Source organism: Notamacropus eugenii, chromosome 4 (genome assembly GCF_028372415.1).
Source record: "Notamacropus eugenii isolate mMacEug1 chromosome 4, mMacEug1.pri_v2, whole genome shotgun sequence".
In the NCBI taxonomy this organism is placed as follows: domain Eukaryota; kingdom Metazoa; phylum Chordata; class Mammalia; order Diprotodontia; family Macropodidae; genus Notamacropus; species Notamacropus eugenii.
Window position 1 is genome coordinate 47,138 of NC_092875.1, and position 22,638 is coordinate 69,775.

Consider the following 22,638-nt stretch of genomic DNA (forward strand, 5'->3'; position numbering starts at 1 on the left):
AATGTGTAGTCAAAAAAGAAATTTAAGCCAATAACTGGGTAAATAAATTCTCAGGCTTGTCATCTGCCTGCCTCCACAGTCATGTGAATCACAGACTAAGGCTGGGATAGTAAAAGTTATGTTTCAGATTGGAGCTATTCAGGTTAAACTCACAATTCCTTTCTATTTCCTAAACAACTTACTAATTAGGTTATTCTATTAATTATTGAAACTAAATCAGAAACAGCTTTGCTTTGATTTGGAGAAGAGAATTTCAGTGCAATCAATTTTCTTAGAGGGAGGTAACCTCATTACTTAAGTATCCTCCCAAGTCTTTTGTTCTAATTAGAGTAAAAGACAGTCTCTGGCAAATTCATTTGTAGAAATATTGAAACCAGGGCTGGAAAACTTCTATCTGCAAAAGTATTGTTATTTCTCAGTGGCTTCTGATCCTCCTAAAGGAACTGGAGAGGGGAAATTCTAATGCGGCTCTTGTCACATTCTGATATTTTAAAATTTCCTCATACTTGGACCACGCACATTGTACTTGCTTTGTCAGATTTGTGCCTTGCAGACTATGGGTCATTCACCCAGGGTTGATAGCAAACAGTGGGTAACAGCCCATGTCTCTCCACCACCACCCCCCTGCCCCCTGCCATTGGCCCCTGGATGGAGCCTGTGCTTGGGTCCACTCAACCTCCTCTGAGACCCCCTCGAAGCATGGACACCTTTATGGCCCTTGCCCACAGGAAGCACTTTCAGAAGCTAAGACTTTGTCCCTTACCCTAAAAGATACTGGGTCCCATTTGTTTAAATGGGGAGTAAAAGACCATGTCTCTGAAAGCAACTCATACCTTTCAGCAACCCAGATCACAGGCATCTGACATAGCCCTCCTTTAGGATAGGGAATTAAATTGACGTTTTCCAGCCCACTGGCCACTTTTGAGGTTTCCAAATTTGCTTGCATATTGCACTTTATTTTTTATTTTGTGAAAAGTTTCAAGCTTTATTTTTTCCAATTATATACAAAAACAGTATTTGAACAATTTTGAAAAAAAAGTATAAGTTCCAAATTCTTTCCTTCCCTCTAGTCTGGGATTGTGACATGAAACTGTGTAAATGCAATAGAAGATGGTCCTGTGCCCAATGCCAGTACAGGGTTCCTGTCATTGCCTTTTGACCAGTTGTCCGACCCCTTTACTGTCAGTGAGCTGAGAGCTGTCCAAGGTGCTGCTGTTGCCTTAATGAGGAGTTGCCTTCACCACACTGTCTCCAGGTTCAATCACCACACTTTTCCTGCAGCCTCCTAAGTTGTCTTTGGTTGGAAAATTGTTTCATTTTGACTTTTTGTTGGTTCTTCCCCTCCAAAACTGGATTCAAGGAATCATTTAAAATTGTTCTGAGAAGAATTTGGGAGAGTGCATATGAGTTTCTGCCCTTACAAGATCATCATGACTCCAACTCCCTTCCTAAGAGCCATAAAATTATGTTTTTTGTTTCTTCTTTCCATTACACACATCACAAAAACATATGCCATTTCTTTTATTTTTCTAAAATTATTTCAAAGCCATTCATAAATCCTTAATATATTTTCAATCTAACTTACACCTTACTTTATATATTCTACGATTCAGTAACCCTGGCTACCTTGTTGTTTTTTTACAAAATATTTTCCATAATCTTTAATGACACTATACATTTCTGCACACTGGAAAAAAATGCTGCCCTCTTCTGTCTTTTGTCTACCTACCCCACTTTTCTAGAGCTGGAAAAGCAGGAGAGACTGTTTTTCAAAGGTTTTGCAAGTTCTGCAGAAAAGTGTTCATTTTTACCTTATTTGCTTTGGCTGATCTGGCCACAAGAAATAGTCTATTTAGATTTACCATGACACAAACCATCTCCCGTAGAGGAGTCCCAGGAGGTCTCTTTGACTGTCCAGAGCCCCATATTATATGTGACCATCAGCCCAGAAGCCTCTTATGTGGTTGTTTGCTCCTTTCAATTCCCCTGCCAGCTGGCAGAGTAGGAGCAAGCATGGGAAACTGGATAGATACAAATAGCAAGGCCTCTTATTGCCTATGAGTGACTGCTTTTTTACACAATGGTTCTGCTCTACTCTGCTTCAAGTCCATCAGGGTCATTCCTTCCTCACCACCACAATTGGTGGGTCACAAAAATCAAGAAATTTCTTGTCATTTACAGTTGCCTGAACATAATCTAATATATGCATATAGGCAGCCTACAGGAGGTCACAAAATTTCCCCAAACCCCAGTTTTCATGTGCTTGATCAAACACCTCTGATTTCTTCCCTTCACCAATCATTCCCCCCAGTTGACATAACATGGATGCGAGTTCATTTCCTAATTCTGGAGACATTCTGTCTTTGAGAACATCCGGACGTCTTCCTTCACTCAGTCCTACAGTTCATCAGCCTATTTCCTCCCTTTTTGGTTCTGCAACCTGATAGAATGGCACGATTTTATTTCAAGCTGTTATAAATCAGACACAGAATTTAACTTTCACCAGTGACCTTCATATTCCAGAGGAAGGTATGTCCTCATGGAGCACATTTATGTTTCTTTTTTCTAGTATGTATTTTAAAAAATTGATAATTTTCATATTAATCAGTGTAATGAATATACTAATAATTTATTCTTTTCAAGAGCTGGCTCTCTGGCTTGGGAGTCAGAGTTCACAATGCAGTTTAAACTGATGAATCAAAACTCTTAACAAGGGTCACAATCACTGGACCTTAAGTGAAGTGAATTAAAGATTGGAGAACCTGTTCCCCTCACAGAACTCTGGTTCTCTATTTTTGGGGAGGTGGTCACGACTTTCAAAGACATGACTCCAGAACTGTTGTATTGTGGGATGTGTGGGTTTCTTGTGGGAAACCACTAAAGAATTGTTTGTAATCCACCTTCCATTCTGCTTCCCAAGTCGGGTTTTAGGTATAGAACCTATGCTTTTACTTCAGCTAAAGGAATATTTCTCAGTCTGACACTCATTAATTAAACTTGAATACTGGCACTCCTATTTGTAGGCCTGCTTTGCATGGCTCCAAGTATTCTCAGGTTAGAGACTAGCTCAGTAAAAACCTTGTAAACAGAAACCTCTGATGCAATAAGAAGATGATGTCTGAGTGAAGGCCTTCTTCACACTGAGTCCATAAATGGCTTGTATACAGAATTTTCTGCTATCTAGAAAGCTCTGTACTCTATTTACATGCCTCTCTTCAGTCATATTGATTAGAATATGTCATGTGAGTTCTCTGATGTGAATGGAGGGCTGACTTTTGCCTGAAGGCTCTACCATATGGCTTACACTTTCTCCAGTGTGGATTCTCTAATGTTTAACTAGACTGGAGCTGACTGTAAAAGCCTTTCCCCACTGATTACATTTATAAGATTTTTCTCCAGTGTGGTTTTTCTGATGTCTTCTAAGGTTGGCCCTCTTTGTAAAAGTTTTACCACACTGATTACATTCAAAAGGTTTCTCCCCAGTGTGAATTCTCTGATGTTCAGCAAGGCTGGACTTGTCTCTGAAAGCCTTTCCACACTGATTGCATTCATACGGTTTCTCTCCAGTGTGGATTCTCTGGTGTAGGGTAAGAATGTCACTCCGTGTAAAAGCCTTTCCACATTGATTACATTCATAAGGTTTCTCTCCAGTGTGGATTCTCTGATGTACAGTAAGATTGGCCTTCTTTGAAAAAGTTTTTCCACATTGATTACATTCATAAGGTTTCTCTCCAGTGCAGATTTTCTGATGTATTCTAAAGTTGGACCTCTGTGTAAAAGCTTTACCACAACAAATATATTCACAAGGTTTCTCCCCAGTGCGGATTCTCTGATGTACTCTAAGGTGGGCACTCTTTGTAAAAGCTTTACCACACTGATTACATTCAAAAGGTTTCTCCCCAGTGTGGATTCTCTGATGCTGAGCAAGACTGGAGTTGCCTCTGAAGGCCTTTCCACAATGATTGCATTTATAAGGTTTCTCTCCAGTGTGGCTTCTCTGATGTAAGGTAAGATTGCTCTTTCGTGTAAAAGTCTTTCCACATTGAATACATTCATAAGGTTTCTCTCCAGTGTTGATTTTCTGATGTCCGGTAGGATGGGCTCCCTTTGTAAAAGCTTTAACACCCTTATTGCATTCATAATGTTTTTCTCTAGTGTGGATTCTCTGATGATTAACAAGATTGGAGCTGCTTCTGAAAGTCTTTCCACATTTATTACATTTGTAAGGTTTCTCTCCAGTGTGGATTCTCTGATGTAGGGTAAGAATGTCCCTCCGTGTAAAAGCCTTTCCACACTGATTACATTCATAAGGTTTCTCTCCACTGTGTATTCTCTGATGTACAGTAAGATTGGCCCCCTTTGTAAAAGCTTTTCCACATTGATTACATTCATACAGTTTCTCTCCAGTGTGGATTTTCTGATGTATTCTAAAGTTCTCCTGCTGTGTAAAAGATTTACCACACTGATTACATTCACAAAGTTTTTCTCCAGTGTGGATTCTCTTATGTTTAACTAGACTGGAGTTGACTCTAAAAGTCTTTCCACATTGATTACATTCATAAGACTTTTCTCCAGTGTGAATTTTCTGATGTAATCTAAGGTTGGCCCTCTTTGTAAAAGCTTTACCACACTGATTACATTGAAAAGGTTTCTCCCCAGTGTGGATTCTCTGATGTTGACTAAGACTGGAGCTGCCTCTGAAGGCCTTTCCACACTGATTACATTCATAAGGTCTCTCTCCAGTGTGGATTCTCTGATGTTCAGCAAGGCTGGACCTGTCTCTGAAAGCCTTTTCACACTGATTGCATTCGTAAGGTTTCTCTCCAGTGTGGACTCTCTGATGTAGGATAAGACTGCCCCTCCGTATAAAAGCCTTTCCACACTGATTACATTCATAAGGTTTCTCTCCGGTGTGGATTTTCTGATGTACACTAAGATGGGCCCCATTTGTAAAAGCTTTTCCACACTGATTACATTCATAAGGTTTCTCTCCAGCGTGGATTTTCTGATGTCCGGTAAGATGGGACCTCTGTGTAAAAGTTTTAACACACTGATTACATTCGTAAGGTTTTTCTCTAGTATGGATTCTCTGATGATTAACAAGATTTGAGCTGCCTCTGAAAGTCTTTCCACATTCATTACATTTATAAGGTTTCTCCCCAGTGTGGATTCTCTGATGTAGCGTAAGAATGTCACTCCGTGAAAAAGCCTTTTCACACTGCTTACATTTATAAGGTTTCTCTCCAGTGTGGATTCTCTGATGGACAGTAAGATTGGCCCCTTTTGTGAAAGCTTTTCCACATTGATTACATTCATAAGGTTTCTCTCCAGTGTGGATTTTCTGATATACTCTAAAGTTGACCCTCTGTGTAAAAGCTTTACCACACTGATTATATTCACAAGATTTTTCTTCCATGTGGATTCTCTGATGTTCATTAAGTTGAGTCTTCTGTGTAAAAGCCTTTCCACATTGATTACTTTTATAAGGTTTCTCTTGAGTGTGGATTTCGTGATAAAGAGCACAGATTTCTCTCCAAGTGAAGTCACTGAGACCATCACCCATGAATCTTTGATCCTGAGTTTTTTCCACAGAAAGGTTTAGCTTTGCAGGAATCTTCTTCACTTCAAGTCTTATCCCTGCTTCTGAAAGCAACAAGTAAGAAAACACATACACACAGATACATAAATAATTATATCCTCTTCCCTTCATGGGCAGAACATAAACTCCTTTATATTCTCTCTCCCTTGGCAAAGAAAAGGTCCTCAAACTTCAAAAGTTTTCAAATGGGCAGAACCAATTATTTCAAAATGCCAGTAGCTCATATCCCAAGGATGATTTAATTTACAAGGATAATTTAATTCACACACAATTACATTGAATCCCCACAAAAAACCTGTAACAGAGGCAGAGTGTCCTTATCACATTCAGAACTCAGGCCTTGAGCTCAGAATGGCTGAGTGGCTTGACCCAAAATCCCAAATCTGAGACATGAACTCAAACCTGTGACTTAGCATGCTCTGTCCACAGTACTAAAAAGGTTGCCTCCACTTAATCTTTCCCTTTCACTTTCATCATTTGCACTTTCAGTACTTTCTTCAGAGATGTTATTTGGAGTACAATAAATAAATATTCAAATACAATAAATAAATATTCAAATTATTTCATGATCTCTCATCTATGTAAATATAATGTAATGTCTCTGGTAACAATTTTCAATATTTTTTTTCTGTTACAGTATTTGAGGTCACATGAATAATGCCAGTACTGTTTTTTTGTACTTACCTAAAACAGAAAAGGTTTTGTTCTGGCTTATTACATTTTTTTTAAATGTTTCTGCAAGGCAATCAAGGTCAAAGAACTTGTCCAGGGTCACACAGATATCAAGTATCAAGTGTCTCTGGTTGGATTTGAACTCAGATCCTCCTGATTCCAGGGCTAGTACTCTATCAACTGTACCACCTAGCTGCCACTTGGCCTATTAATTTATTTTGATAGTGATTATTTATTTCTTTTTTTAAAAAACTGTCACTAAATGCACTCTGCTCACTACAATAAAAATAAAATTCTTGTAATAAATATTGTGTATGTACAACTCATGTAAGATTGCTTACCATTTCATAGAAGGGAGAAGGGAAGGAGTGAAGGAATTTGGAATTTTAAATTTAATCAAATGTTTAAAAATTGTTTTAATATCTAGAAGAAAACAAAATATCACATTCAAGAATAAAATGCTTGTAGTAAAAAAATTCTGCATATCCACACCTTTAAAAAAGCATGGCATTTCCCATGTCTGAAAATGTGTCTCATACATGAATTTGGGTCTATCATCCTTTTGTAAGGAAGTAGACAGCAAGCTTCAGTATAAGTCCCCCTGAAGCTCTTTCCTATTTGGGGGTTCACAAATCCCTTGGAGGTTCTAGACAGTGGTCCAAAGGATTTGAACTAAAATTTTATCAATGGCACTTTAAGCCATAAAAAAGGCACTCAATTTTGAGGCTAAGATATTTATCTTCTGGGACAACAAGTATGTGCATATTTCAATCATAAGAGGATTCTTTCTGCACTGATTCCCAATCATTATGGTCAGGCAAATAATCCTTTTGGAGTTCATGCAATGAGAACATAAGTCTTACTGCTTCTGACTACATGCAATGTATTCTTTCCATTTCTTAACTCAACATCAAATTATTTCCCAACTTGCAGGAAGTTTGGACATTTGTATGCAAATGATGACAGGAATGTACAGACCCTCACTGGCCAGCTGTCACTGCACCAGAGTAGTCCTCTGTCATTCCTGGGTTACCTTATAATCACATCTCACGAAATGTGTAATTACCAGATCAAGGTGGTACTCGGGTCGGCATTCTTGCAGCTGAGGTAACAGGCTGTTTGGACCCAGGATTGCCATGCATGCACAGGAGAGGCCAAAATGAAACCATCTTAGACCCCCTACAATCTTTCTACAAGAACCAACCTTAAACTGTCCCTCATTACAATGCTAAGGTTGTTTTCTGATCTGAACCTTTATTATTCACCTCCCTGTCAGCCTCTCAAAGGAACTGTTTGACAACACAGATCAGTCATTCAGTACAGTTTCAGTGAAAGTGTAGCAGGTTTTCCAATGGTAGAAAAAAGAAAGTTACGTCTGATGAAATCCTATCCTCACAAGGGAGGTTTTATATAGTTAAAACTTTTTTTAAACATTGTTTAAAAAACATCTATGTGAATGACCTTCAAGTACATTTATTATGTAATACACTACTTGTCATGAGCAATTAGAAAAATAAGTCTTTAAAAGAGTAACCATCAATTCATTTTATTAACTGGTAAGGGCACTAAAAACAAATGAGTTTCCATCACTGGGGATTGTCTTGGATCGCCGCATTGCTATGAAAAGTTAAGTCATTCGTTGTCCTTCGTTGAACAACATTGCTGTTGCTACGGACAAAGTTCTTCTGGTTCTATTTAACTCACTATGCACCAGTTCATTTAAGATTTTCCAGGTGTTTCTGAAATCATCCTGCTTGTCATTTCCTATAGCACTATAACATTCCTTTACAATCACATGCCATAGCTTGTTAGTCATTCCCCTGTTGATGACCATCCCCTCAATTTCTAATTCTTTTTCCCATAAAAAGAGGTGATATAAATATTTTTCTGCAAATAGGTCCTTGCCCCTTTTTTTGGATGTCTTTGGGACATAGACCTAGCAGTATAGGAGTATAGATGGGAGTATACTGTGTTGAGCAAAGTTCTAAATTGCTTTCCAGAATGGTGGATCAGTTCACAACTCCACCAACAGTGCACTGATGTCCCAGTTTTCCCACACCCCCACCAATAACCAACTTTTTCCTTTTTTGTGATAATAGCCACTCTGATCAGAGTGAGGTGGTACCTCAGTGTTGTTTTAATTTGTGTTTCTGATCAATACAGATTTAGTATATTATTTCAAATTTCTATTTGCTATTGTTTCTACCACTACGATTTTGATTTAGACTATTTCTCCCCAAATCTATTCTCTTCTGACTGTTATTATCCTCACTCCTTGTATTCTCTCATTTCTCTGTTGAACTAATGTATTTCCATTCCAAAACTATCTCTTTTCAAGTAGATCAACTAACAGTGAGGTTCACTTCCTGTTGTTTCTTCTCCAACTATCTCCATGTTTTTACACTAGGTTGTGAGCTTCCTGACAGCAGAGACTTTCTTTTCCCTTTCTTTGGACCCTCAGAGCTTAACACAGTGCCTAAAACACAAGGTGCTTAATCACTCTTTACTGACTGGCTGACTGGGCCCAAGGCTGACAGCAGGCCCCATCCTCTACCACAGTCCCTGCATTCTGGTCTCTCTCCTACTTGCCAAATGCAAGTGCTGGCTTCAGTCATGGTTCTCTCTCTTTCTTGCACCCACTCACCTCTAACTCGTCACCTTTCTTAGGTTCTAACCCTGGTGGAACGTGACCGGACCCAACACTGAAGATCACAGAGACTTCTTTCTAAGCCCCTGAAGGGTCTCATACCAGGGAACACCCTCAAGTGATCCTCACCTTCATGAACCTGGTCAATGATTTTCCAAGAATGGGGCAGAGAAAGAGCCACAGAGATCAGGAAAGGGATTGAGGTGATGATTTATGCAAAGGGTTGGCCTTGGATTATTTCCAGGTAAGGCAGTGGCCTTCCTTCCTATTTGTGCTGCTGGACGAGAGAGAAAACTATGAAACCAGGGTGCCTGGGTCCACTACAAATTTAGGATGCACAATCTCAGCTGGACCCTCATTGTGAGAAGACAATCTTTTGACATCTCCACAACCAACTACCCATGCCACTCAGCACAGCAGCTTTTCCAAATCTTTCCCTTCACCCACAACCCTCCCCTATGGCTTGTTCTCTTACCCCTACTCAACCCATCCACACCTTCTTGCTTGAACTTGGCTTCCTATTTCATTGAAAAAAATGGACATTTACCAAGAGCTACCTTATTCTCCGTAGCTCTCATTTCCCAGTGGCCTTCTTTTCCTTTGTGGCCTCAGTATCAGATAAAAAGGTCATCCTTTGGCTTGCTAAAGCAAATTCCTTTATGTGTAACAATATTTCCATTCCATCTCTCATCTACCTTGGTACATTCTTCCCTTATTATCTGCATTTTTTCACTAATTTTTACTCTCTCCCACACTGAAGACTTCTTTCCTGTTGTCACAAATAAAACTATTTCTCGCAAATCACCCTCAATGAACCATGCAGCCCCATGAGATCCTGTCCACTATCTTTCCTCCATTTCATGGGCAAATAGCTAGAGATGGGCATTTACAACCGGGGTCTCCAACTCCTTTCCTTTACTCTCTTTGAAACTCTCTGCAGTCCGACCCCCAACTTTATTGTTCTATTGAAACTTATTCCCTTAAAATTAGCAATAATTCTGAAAATGCTCAATTCAGTGGCCATTTCTTGATGTTCATCCTTGTTGAATTTTCTGCAGACTGTGGCAATGATGGTCATCCCTTTTACTTGTCATTGTCATCTCTAATTTGTAGTGACATTACTCTCTCCTGGTCCTTCACTTACCATATGCAAAATGAAACCCATTCTCTTTCCCCAAACCCTCCAACTTGCCTATGTTCTCAATGGTATCCAAGGCATCCTCAACAGTCCAGGCTCAGAGATGAAGAGTCATGCATTCCTCATCGACTCTCACACGTTCACACTCCTGACCCCAATATTTACTCTGGAGTAAAATCCTGGAATTCCACTTGTGTGACATCTCTCCCATACACCCTGTTCTCTCACAGTACTCTCACTACCTTGGTTCAGGCTCCAGTTACCTGACACTTGAGGAATTTAAGAGCTTGTTAGTTGTTCTGGGGCTGCCTCATCTCCTCCCAGTGCAGTCAATCCTCAACCCAGGTGTCAAGTTCATCTTCCTAAAGCTCTCACCTGATCATGTCACCACCCACTCACCAATCTCCTCTGAGTCTCCAGCAAAAGGAACCAATGTAAAATCCTCCCTTGGACTGTTAAGCATGGTATCACCTCCCCCTCTCCTACAATTCCAGTATTTTTTCACCCTATTCCCCCCCATATGCTATAATCCAGTAGTATGGGTCTCCTTTCTGTTGTGTGAACAGGACACTCCATCTCCTGACTCCCTGGGTTTTTCCCACTGTCCCTTTTGCCTACAATGCTCATGGTGGCTTCCCTGGAGCCCACCTTTCACAATAAGCCTTTCTCAATATTCACCACCTTAGGGCTTTCCCTCTCTTCCCCAGCTCAAATTCACCCTGCCAATATTGGCTTTCTACACAGTTCTTGGACTCTTCATCAGACTGAGAAATCCAGGAATGCTAAGGACATCCCTTGCATCTCTTTATGACCCCAGTGCATAACAAAGGGTGTGGCATGCAGCAAGATCCTAACAAATTTTGTTGGTTTGAAGAAGGTCTAAGAAAGAGCCCCTTCTGGAGAACCTAGTCCCTTTTGGCATTTTCAGGAGATTTCATTCCCCAACTTTCAAAAAGCAACTCCTTATAAGATAATAAATTTCACCCTGGAAGAGAGTTGAAAGACCATGGAGTCTAACCCCCTCATTTTACAGATGGGGAAACTGAGTCTCTATGGTACAGGGAATGGCCCACAAAGCCATTGCTAATAAAAAAACAGAAAAAGAATTCCAAGGAAGGCCTTCCTGTCCCCAAATCTAGTACCTCCTTCACAACACATAGCCATCTCTCATAATCACAGCTCTCATATACCTGCTTTCACCTCACTCACCTGGACAGCAATTCCTTGGGCCTTCTTGTTCCAGCATCCATGGTGCTTCCCTTTGCACAAAATAGGAGATCACATCTTCTCTGGGAACTGGTAGCCCTGGGCATGGGGAATCAGTTAGGGATAAGCATGGAGAGAGACTTGTAATTCAGTTCTCTTTAAGGAAAAGAGTGTGGATACAGAGCTAATCCATTGTGAGGATCACTCCATTCTGTCCACACACAGGAATCTGTAACTGACCCCTTAGAGCTTATGATACAAGTAACTGAGATACAGCCAAACCCTCTGTGCCCCCAACCCCAACCCCATCTCTGTTCTGGCAGAAACTCTTAGACCCACAATACAGCAAAAGCGCAATTGTGTCAGATCAGCCTCAAGCCCCAGCAACAGGTACCCTTATCAATCAGTTTTTGCCCTCCCCCCTGCCTGGCTCCTCACTCCCTGACCCCTACATAAACCTTGTGTGCTGTTCATTCAGAAGGTGTTTGCCTTCTTGGGTGAGAGTCTCCTGCTGATAAACTCAGCCCAGTTAGTCCCAACGCTACTGCTCAGCCAGTCTGTTATTCATGGCACCACAGGAGCATGCAAGACAGGACCACAGGGTGGTTCCCAGGAATCTTGAAGGATCTTTTCCATAGCATTAACTTCGGCGAGTTCTGGGTAGAGGTGAGGAAGACAATCATGGAACCAATCTGGAATCAGAGAATCTGACCTTGTGCACCTTCTTCATAGAAGGACGGACTCACTGCATAGATTCCATTGTCTCAAAATCAGAGGCAGCTGGTAGTGCAGTGGAGAGAGCCCTAGGCCTGGAGTCAGGAATGCTGGGTTTAAGTAGAGCCTCAGACAGTTAGCGGCTGTGTGCCCCTGGACAAGTCATTGAACCTATGTTTGCCTCAGTTTCTCATGTGTAAAATGGGCATAATCATATCACCTAACCTGGAAGGTAATAATGAGGATGCAGTGACATAATATTGTAAAGAAAGCCCTTGGCCCAGCACACGGCCAACAGCAGGTGAACAGAAATGCTTCTTCCCTTCCTTTCCTTCCCGTCCATCCGTGCTGGAAGTTTAGGGCAACAAACCAGCTACACCAGCCACAAGTGAGAGCTATGAGCTACCAATGTGTGCTTGTTAGCCATAAGAATATTCCAAATATTAGGCCCATCCCAAAGAGGAAGAGGTTGCAAGGAAAAGCTTCCTGAGCCATTTTCAGAGATTTGGCAGCAAAACTCACGTCCAGGGAGAGGTCAGACCCAATAACACCTGAGATTGGTTCCACATCTAAGATCCTTCCACACTGACTGGAGCTTTGACCTGAAACTGCCTAGAACTGGTAAGAAACTGCATCAGGGCAACAAAGGAATCCCTCAGCTTCCTCTCACACAAGGCAAAGACTTTTTTCGGGAAAGCCAGGTGGCCTTTGGAGCCTGCCTCTTGGACACAGGAGACACACACTTTTCTCTACTAACTGATAGCTGCTCCAAAGCCTTCATACCAGGGAATGAAGACATGACCTTTGATTGCAGACTCAGTTACCAGGGGAAGTGTCCTTACCAAGGGACAGCAGGTTCCGGGCATTTTCCAGCATGACCTCTATGTACAGCTCCTTCTGAAGATGGTCCAAGAGGCCCCACTCCTCCTGGGTGAAGTCCATAGTCACATCCTTGAATGTCACTGTCTCCTGAATCACCAAAAGTCACAGGACACAGAGCAAGAGACATTTCACAGTTAAATTCCAGTCATCATCAATGTATAAAAGGAAATTTCAGAGTCACGTCTTGGAACCACAGTCACTAAAAACTCAGTGGAATTTTGAGTAAATTCATATTCATATTTTAGAAAACATAAACTGTAAAAAAGCTGAAAAATTTGTTATTATAGAACATGTCTCACTGTGGAATCAGGGAGAAAATGTGTGTTCTATCGATGAGGCAGGTTCCTCTATGGAGGAGAGAGAGAGAGGGTGATGTGAAGTTTCTTCCGTATCAGTACTGATATGGAAGTCCATGAGAGGCCAGCAGTACGTTGCATTCTGGGGGTACAACAGGTAAGCACCCCGACATACACAAGGTGGCCTATCACAGTTTCTTAAATCTGCATTAATAAAAGGAAAGGCAACTCTTGAGAGGTTAACAATCTCCTTTAATCAAGCACATGTATCAGAAAAAAATAAATCAAAATTTCAGAGATATCAAAAATCAACAGACATGCTTCCCAATGTGTGACCATTAACATGCATACATATACACCAGAAGGAGAAGCACCAACACCTGGGTTTTCAAAGCTGGGGGGGTTGCTTAGTGGCTTTCCAGAGTCTCATCTGGCACACAAACCATCTTCCAAAAACTAAGCTCCAAAGTAAAACCCCACCCTCAGAGTATTTATACAATTTTCAGAGACAGAGGGCGTGACCCCTCTGACCTAGTGCCTCATTAGGAAAAGAAAAAAAAAGCATTTAGACCCCTCCTCCAAAACAACTCCCTTAATCAAGCTTCCCTCAACAGCCCCACATGATGCCTACCAATGGGCAGGGGAAATTTTTAATTCCCATTACAGGGGGAAAACCAATATTTAATATACTCACTGAAAAGAGAATAAAGATTAAGATCTAGTTTGCTTCCAGGAAGGCTGAAATAAAGTCTTATCTACATGAAAACATGAAGAGGATTCTAGAAAGACAGTCATCAGAATCTGGATAGCACTGAGTGGGAGGAGACATTTGCCAGCTGAGCCTGTGTTCTCCTGGGTCCTCCTGTGCTCTCTTGGGAATACTGAATGCTGCCTTCCTCCCGAATCTCAAGGATGCTGGGGACCTTCAGACTTTCAGGGTTTGCCAAGGGGTCTGATCTGTGGGAAAGTTGATGGAGGCTTCCCTTGCTCACAGCAGGATCCTAGTTCTGTAGGCTCCTGAACTGGTTTTCAACCTTCTTGGCAACTGCAAATCTAGTGACCTTGGCAACTACCAGCCAGCTGACAAGCTCTGCAGGTCCCATGTTAGACTGTGATGCCTGCCCTGATGATTCTTGTGCATGCTTCAGGCTGGGCTAGGAGCTGGGACTGAGCCCCTGCTCCCATCCTGGAATCTGGGCCAGACCAACAATGCTTCTCTCTAGGTATTCCACTTAGAGTCTCCAACTGCTTCTGACCCCCAAGGCTGCCTCGAGGCTCAGGTCTTCCCCTGTTCAATCCAAGAAATGGGAGTAGGCAACCAAGACTCCAGGCAGCACCTGGCTGAAGTTGCTTGGGTCCACAAGCCAGGTTCCACCCTCTGCTCCTCTCTCTCCCTCACATCCCATCCAGCTCTGCTGATTTCACCTTTGCAACTTCTCTGAAATGGGATCACTGCTCCCCTACCTAATACCATCCCCAAGCAGTCCCAAACCCTCATCACTTCACACCCAGGCTATTGCTATACCCTGCTGATGGGTTTACCAGCCTCAAGCTTCTCCCCACTCCAATCTGCCCTCTATTCAGACACTAAAGTGAGTTTTCTTAAAGGGAGGCTCTGACCATGTCACCACCCTGCTCCTCCACTCAATAACCTCCAGTACAAAATACAAATGCAAAAGCCATGCAAAGCCCTTGATGACTTCATCCCTCCCTATATGGGCTCCTCTCTCCAGGGACCCTGGCCTCCTGGCTGCTCCCTAAACAAGACCCTCCATCTCTCAGCTCCACACATTCTCAGTGCCCAGCCCCATTTCACTGGACAGCCCCACTGTCGCACTGTTCCTCCTCAGCTCTGCCTACTGCCTTCCCTAATGTTACATTTGTTCTTCAGTCAGGCCCACCTCTGCATGATTTGGGCATTTCCTTGGCAAAGATGTTAGAGTAGCTGGCCATTTCCTTCTCCAGCTCATGTTACAGAGGAAGAAACTGAGGTAAACAGGGTCAAGTGACTTGCCCAGGGCCACACAGCTTGTGAGAGTCTGAGGCCAGATCGGAACTCAGCTTTCCTGACTCCAGGCCTGGCAGTCTATCCACCGCACCACCTAGCGGCCCTACTGGCTGCACTGACTTTGTGATATCCCAACTTCAGTCCTATCTATGCGAAGTCTCTCCCAACCCCTCTTAGTGCTAGTGCTCTCCCTCTTTTCATTAGTTCCTACTTTATACAATTCCCCAGGAGACCGTGAGGTCCTTGAGTAATTGGATTGTCTCCTGCCTTTTTATGTGTCCAAGCACTTAATGAATGTTTGTTGATCAATTATCTCAGTGTCTGTTCTTTCAGGACTTTTACATTTTCCTCCTCAGCCAGGAGCACTGGTGCAGGAGTCAGGAAGACTGATCTTGGGGAAGGCCTAGGCTCACATCAAGCCTCAGACACTAAGAGCTACGTGATGCTGGGCATATCCCTTAACATCTGGGTCAATTATCTCAACTTAGGTAAACTGAGGATAATGTCTCTGGGCATGGCAGAATCAAGATGGCAAAATGAGGAAGCAAGGCAGTGAACTCCTCTCCACAAACAGCTGAGAGATCTGGGCACTGTACTAGACCAAATCCTGATGGGGAAAACCAGAAAAACCTGTGAGTCCTTGAGCCAGGTTGGCAGAAGAGAAGAAAGGAGAGGTCCATGGACCCTTGGAACAAGTCTATAGAGGAAGACACTGCACAAGGAGCATTTCTGCAATGAGATCCAGTGTAAAAGGGAAAGAAGATTCAGACCCATGTCAGGGGACTGCAACAGGATGGCTCTCTCACACTTTACCCAGGCCCAGCTCACATAACCAGAGTCAAGGGTATCTGTGCCAAGTAGTGGAATTCCTGGGTAGGGAGACCCTGGGGAATGAAGCAAGGAAGGTCAGAAGACTGCAGAAGAAAGGGTGTGGCTCAAGCCTGGAATGACAAGCAGGGTCTGCCTTCCAATGTCCAGCCCAGCTAGCACTGGGAAAACACAGCAAGGATCCTAAAATAAAGGGAAACTTACAATTTTGCCCCTCTGAGCCAACCAGCAGCGCTTAGTAGTTGGCCAATAGGGACAGAGCCTGGGTCCACTCTTGCATAGTCTCAAACCCAAGTCAGAAACTTAGAGAGTTCAGAGCAGGAAGGCAACAATCTTATTTTGTTCTGGATCAGACCACTTAGAGAACACTGACAGCTAGTAAGCCTCTATCCTGTCCCTGAGATCCTGCAATAAGACAATACTCCAGACTCCAAGGAAGCAGCCACAAGAGCTGCCCAGACATTCCCTCCAGGGTGTTGCAGAGGAAGCAGGCTGATAGAATGAGCCAGCAGAAAAAGAAGAACCTCCCATAATGAATGGTTATGGTGGCAGAGCAACTGGAGACGCAAATATGGAAGAAGGACTTATATCTACAAGCACTGCTGCCAAAAAACAAGTCTTGGGCATAAACTCAACCAAAACTTCTGGAAGCACTGAAGCAAGAGTTAAACATGTTTATAAGTGGAATGAGAGTGCCTGAGGGGAAAAGAATTGGAAAAGAGATGAGTGGTGTGGAAGAAAGAATCAAGGAGGTAACAGTTTGTCAGAAAAGGTACGAAATGATGGCCAAGCAACAAACTCCCTAAAACTTGAAATAAAACAAACAGAAGTCACAAGACAATAACTAAAAACAAATCCAAATGGTTGAAAAAAGATGAAAATACCAGTTATTTCATAGTAAAAAACAATTCACAGAAAAGAGAATAAGGAAAAATTTAAATACCATTGGACTCTCTGAAAGCCACTAAACAAAGGAGCCTCGACAGGAGATTTCAAGAAATCTTCCAAGTGCCAGATGTCTTACAACCAGAGCAGAAAGTCAAACTAAACCACAGAGCACTTCCTGAAAGAAACCTCTGAATGAAAACTCCACAAAACACAGAGCTGACAGATGAATAAGAAAAATACAGCAGGCAGTCAGAAAAACAAAATTCAGGTACCACGGAGCCACAGGATCACACAAAATTTGGCATAACCATCATGAAAGACCAGGGTGTGGAACAGAACATGCCAGAAGGCAAAGGATATGGTCTTATAACCAAGAGTAACTTACCCAACAAAACTGAGCATAATGATATACAGGGGAAAATGACACTTTGAGGAAAGGATTTCCAAGCATTCTTGATGAAAGTACCATTACTGCAAAGAGTTTTTGAAGTTCAAACACAAGAGAAGTAAAACATAATAATACAATAAAGAAGGATGAAGTAGCCTACGGTGCAAAAAAAAATGATAAACTACTCATTCAAATATGGGGAATTGATATGTGTCCTCTCTCAACTCTCTGAGTGCTCATAGAGGGAATCAAATTAGAAAAGACCTGTTAGATTCTGTTATGTCTTGATGTTAAAGAAAAGATGGAAAGAGAAGAAGAGGAATAAACTAAGGTGGTTGGATGGAAAGCAAGGTTAGGAAATACTATTTCACACAACGATGGGGCACAAGTAGACATAACCCTAACCCTATACAAACAAGGAGGTGGGAGTGGGTGGGAACAACTGATGCCTGAACTTTAGTCCTCTAGTCAAAGGAAGAACACACACACACCACAGAGTTACATACTGAAATCCTCACTCGTGAAAAGGAGAGAAAGGAGAGGGGTAATTAGAAGTAGATAGATTAGGGGAGAGGTTAGTCCTAAATAAAACAAATTCAATTTTAATCTTTCTTTTTGAGGTGGCAAAGAAAGAGAATCTGAGAGATTATTCATAAATGGGGTATGGATGAATAATTAACATGTAATTGATTATTAATGCACCGACCTTGAAGAAGCATAATGACCAACCAAGACTCCAGACAGCCAATGATGAAGTAACGTGCTGCCTAGCCACCTAGCAGAAGCCCTCAGGCAGAAAAGAAGAAATGTTTTTTAGGGTAGAAGTAGTGCGGATTTTTGTTTCAGATTGACTATACATTGTGTGTAATGGGTTCTGTTTTTGTTGTGTTCTCAACGTAGGGGAGAGAGAAGGTGAGAAGATTAGGTGGACCTTGACTGATACAAATGTACGTACTCACACATATTGTGCACACACACTGGAAGTGTGATCAGTCAGTTCCTGAGGACTCATGATGACAAGTTTCTTACCTCTTGCCAGAGAATCGACACTCAAACTACGAGCTGATATAACTTTAACTATAACCATTGAGCAATTTTGTTTAGCTTGACTACATAAATTCCTGTAATAGGGGCTAGTTTTTCTTGCCATCTCAATGAAGGGGGAGGGGCATGTGGCAGAAAGGGAAGGGAGAAAAGGCTAATTTCTGATGTAAAAAATTTGAATTTAAAAGTGAGGTAAAAAATGTTTTCCCCCAAATAGTCCAGACTACACAAGTAAAAATGAGACAGAGATAATGACACCTACCTTAAGTTAGATTATGACTGTCAAGTGAGGTATTGGTAAGGTACTTAACAGAGTGCCTGGCACTTAGTAGGTGCTTGATAATAAATGCTGGTTTTCTTCCTTCACAGTCTTGACCACTCACCACACAGCTGTCAAAGGTAGCACCCTGGCCATGTGTGAAGGAGCCACTATTTCCTGGAGTTCCGTCCTTCTCCTGTCACATGGTGAGGCCAGTTGTTTTTTTCTCTGCCAGAAAGGTTACAAAGCTCTCCCAAGGACCTTACTTACACAGGGGCCAAAGGCTCCATGTGCCTCCCACCCAGCAGTATTCTAAGGGTCTCTGGACAAATGAGTGTGGTTGCCTGGCAATGTAAAGGCACAAAATTCTACCCATACAAAATCAGAGTCCTTCAGATATGACACACTTCCCCAGATGGCACATTGCCACACCTTGCTCAGCTGACCAGGGGAAGGGAGCCCTGTCTACTCAAGCTAAAGAACGCCAACATCCTTGGTGAATGTTCTTTTCATGCTGTCATTAAATACAGCTCCTTTAACTTGCTGAATGACCTAGAAGTGTCTGATCTTTGCTTCATATCTAAACTGAGTCAGTTCCACCCATTATTCCTTCCCAGGTCAATGTAGGATGTGCTCCAGTCTGTAGGACACTGAGACTTTCCAATAAGCTGAGTGAGAGACCTTGTCACACTAACCCGACTGTCAGTCCCTCCTTTTCTCCTTTGCTCTCACTGTCTCTGCCAGTACATGGCACACTGTACAAGGAAGACCCAATTGTCCTACCAGGAAGTCAACCTGTATAGCAATATGGTCTGTGGTGCCCAGGACCAAGAGTGAGAAGCAAGGGTGAGAATCCCAGGAGCCTCCTTCAGATAGTACAGAAACATCCATCATTCAATCACTGAACCAGGGTAGGTCTTAGAAACATAGGGGCAGCAGGATGACCCTAGAGAAGTCTGTACAAGAATTCTGGGGCTTGTATATCTAGGACCTTTCTAAATGCTCATTGGGGGCAGCTAGGTGGTGCAGTGGATAGAGCACCAGTACCTGGGTCAGGAGGACCTGAGTTCAAATCTCACCTCAGACACTTGACACTCACTGTGTGACCTTGGGCAAGTCACTTAACTCCAATTGCCTCATCCTGATGAATATCAGGTCACTGGATTCAGATGGCTCTGGAGGAGAAGCAAAGCTGGTGACCTGAACAACCCCCCCTTACTCAAAATAAAGTCAAGTGCAAGTCATGTCACCACTTCTCTGATGGCATGGTCTTCTTCGGCAACAAAGGACAAACACACAAATGCTCACTGACTTGACCTAAGAGCTGGTAAAGGGGAGGGTTTCAGAGGGACCTGGGAAGGCTTGTGGGAGCTGAAGCAGGAGGACATGAGCAGCACCAGTACAACTTCTGTTCTGATGACCAAAACCAAAGGACAAGAGCTAGGAGAGCCTTCAGGTGCTCTAAGGTTACCCAGACAGGACTCAGAGTAAAGTTTTTCCTGGTACTTCAGTCACTACAAGGGAGAGCTTGGCCATAAGGAAGAGGGAGGAGGGGGAGGAGCTGTGTGTAGGTGGAGGGGGAGCTGGCAGGCACAAGACAGCAAAGACATGATCCTGGGGTAACAGGGGTCACACCTATCAGTAAGCTGTAATGAAGGGGAAGTTAAAAACAAATGGGAGGAGGCAGGAGGAGCAGTAGATAGAGAACCAGCCACAGTAAGCAAGATCTGAGTTCAAATCCAGCCTCAGGCACTTGAGATTTTATTAGCTGTGTGACCTGGGTAAGTCACTTCACCCTGATTACCTCACAGAAAGATCCTGGAAGAGCAGCATGGGCGGGGGCAGGGCAGGGCTCAAGACAATAAATAACCTTAAAACACAGAAGACAGGAGCAGGGCATGCCTCTTTTTACAAAGAACCAGTCCATAAGGCAGGTATCACCAGAGTCATAGACCAACCTCTAGGTCTACAGACATGGCTGGATTACTGATGTGGGTCAACCCTGCGGATGGACTGCACTCACCTGTGCTGGGGATCGGTCTCTCCCAGGAGCCATTTCCTGGGGATCCAGGTTCCCTGTGTAGGGGGCAAAGGAACCAAAGTGACTCCAGTGTGTAAAGTTCCTCCATCTTATCCCTGGATCTGATCTACCCCGAGGACCTGCTCCCCCACCTTCTATGGCCCCACAGATGGAGCAGCAGCCAAAGCTCTTCCTCACAGACATCCCAACTAACCATGAAAAGTCCTCATTCTTAGCCTTTCTGGTAACCAGGAGACACCCTGGAGCCACCCGGGAAGTCCTTCCCTCCTTCCCCTCTGCACAGAAAAGCCCATCTGCCCCAGCTATGATCTTGGGGCTCATACTCTGGACGATTGCTATTTCTTGTATCTTAAAATAAATCTAACTTCCTTCCAGTTTTGGTGTCTGAATTTGACCCAATCCCTGACTGGGCCAGGCCATGGTCCTCCACAGACTAAGCTGGGGAGGGAGAAGGATCCCAGACAGGGAGGGCTCTTTCCCCTCTCCTCCCAGGCAGGAGGCTGCCCACTTGGGATTTACAGAGGGTGAGGTCCCACTGGAGTTAGAAAGACTCAGGCTCTGCCCTCAGGGGAAAGATTCCAACCTGTAGAGGGGGCAGGGAAAGTCAGGCTTGGAAATGAGGAGGGTCTGAACAGGGAGACCACTTCCCTCCCTCCCTTACTGCTCTTCTGTCCCCCTCCCCTTCCCATCCTCCTACAGAGCCCAAGAGTCAGAGGGCACCTTGGGATCCCACAGGGCATGAGACCAGTCAGAGGCTCAGTGACCCCTGTCAGAACTCTAAAGGGCTGCTCTGGAATAGAGCTGCCAGGGAATGACCAGGGAAGTCTGAGACTGGGATTCAGTCCCTGCATGGGACCTGAGGGCTCTGAGAGAAGTGGGGGCAGGGCAGCAGGTGGCCTGGGGGAGGGGAGCAGGGCAGGGTCTGGGAGGCAAGACATTCCAAGGGCTCATGGCAGGGAGGTCAGGGTCCCAGAGGGACAGAGTGTTCTGAGGTCTAGCCTGCAGCCAGGGAGGACTCCTGGGACCCCTGGTGAAGGTTAGGCCTGGGATCCCTAAAGGAAGAGTGGAGACAGAGCCCCCGTACCGGCAGATGAGAGGACAAGGGGCCAGGACAGAGCTTTGGTTCCTGCTGCCAAGGTGGGGTCCTCAGGACTGAAGGCAGGAGCTGGGGGCGGGGAGACAGGACACCTGGGTTCAGAGAGGGTCCCTCTGGGTAAAGTCTGGAGTTTGGGAAAGTGTGAGCCAATGGGAAATGTGGGGAGGGGGACCCTGGACATCGGGGAAGCGATTGGAGGTCTGGAAAAGAGCTGGGGCGGGCAGCTCGTCCAGTGGCCAGGGCAGGGAGGCAGGCGTGCTCCGGGCGCACCTGGAGAACACTCACCCTGAGGTCAGAGACGGCAGGACCTACCTGGGATCTGCACCCACAGAACTGCCTTCCAGAATGCGCAGAGATCTCGGAGCAAGGCTTCCGGCTTCCGGTCAGCCCGCTCTGGGAGGGGCCTCCTCCTCCCCAGAGCCTCCCCCCTCCCATGCCGCCCCACCCCCCAGGCCTCCAGGATGAGTCCTTCCCTCCAATCATACCCAGGGCCACCCCCCCCCCCCCCCGCGTCCCCTCCCCCAGCCCTGCCCTCTGTCACTGGGAATGCCTTTGCTGCTGCAATGACCCGCCCCAGACTCCTCCCAGGCCTCTCAGCTCCACTCTGGGCACCCCCCCCCAGGCTGGGGATCTCTGAGAGCTCCTCCTCCCCCATCTCTCCTCCTCCCCCATCTCTCCACCCTCTCCCTCCCTCCTCCCCTTGCCCCCCAGAAAGGCTGCCGAGATAAGCGTGGGCATCAGACTAACTGAAAGCAGAAGGGAGGTGCTTTGGGAGGCTGCAGCAGACGGGATTCTGTGGACCGTTTGTCAATCGAGACTGGATTGGACTGAGTGTCTCCTGATGTAAATTGCACTGATGTAAATTACACTGATGTAAATTGCACTGATGTAAATTACTCCTTGAGAGTCAGGGGTGTTCTCCCATAGCGGTA

General features: G+C 44.1%; 1 protein-coding gene across 1 annotated transcript; it reads right to left on the reverse strand.

Annotated features, from left to right (window-relative positions):
- Nucleotides 1–919: 919 nt before the first annotated feature.
- LOC140502732 (uncharacterized) lies at nt 920–22,113 on the reverse strand. The gene is made up of 5 exons (XM_072606672.1): nt 22,019–22,113; nt 20,593–20,645; nt 12,819–12,945; nt 11,266–11,361; nt 920–5,643 (listed from the first exon to the last, which is right to left on the reverse strand). The coding sequence occupies exons 2-5, from the start codon at nt 20,623–20,625 to the stop codon at nt 3,326–3,328; spliced, it is 2,574 nt and encodes an 857-aa protein (XP_072462773.1). The 5' UTR covers nt 20,626–20,645; nt 22,019–22,113; the 3' UTR covers nt 920–3,325.
- Between the last annotated feature and the right edge of the window lie 525 nt (nt 22,114–22,638).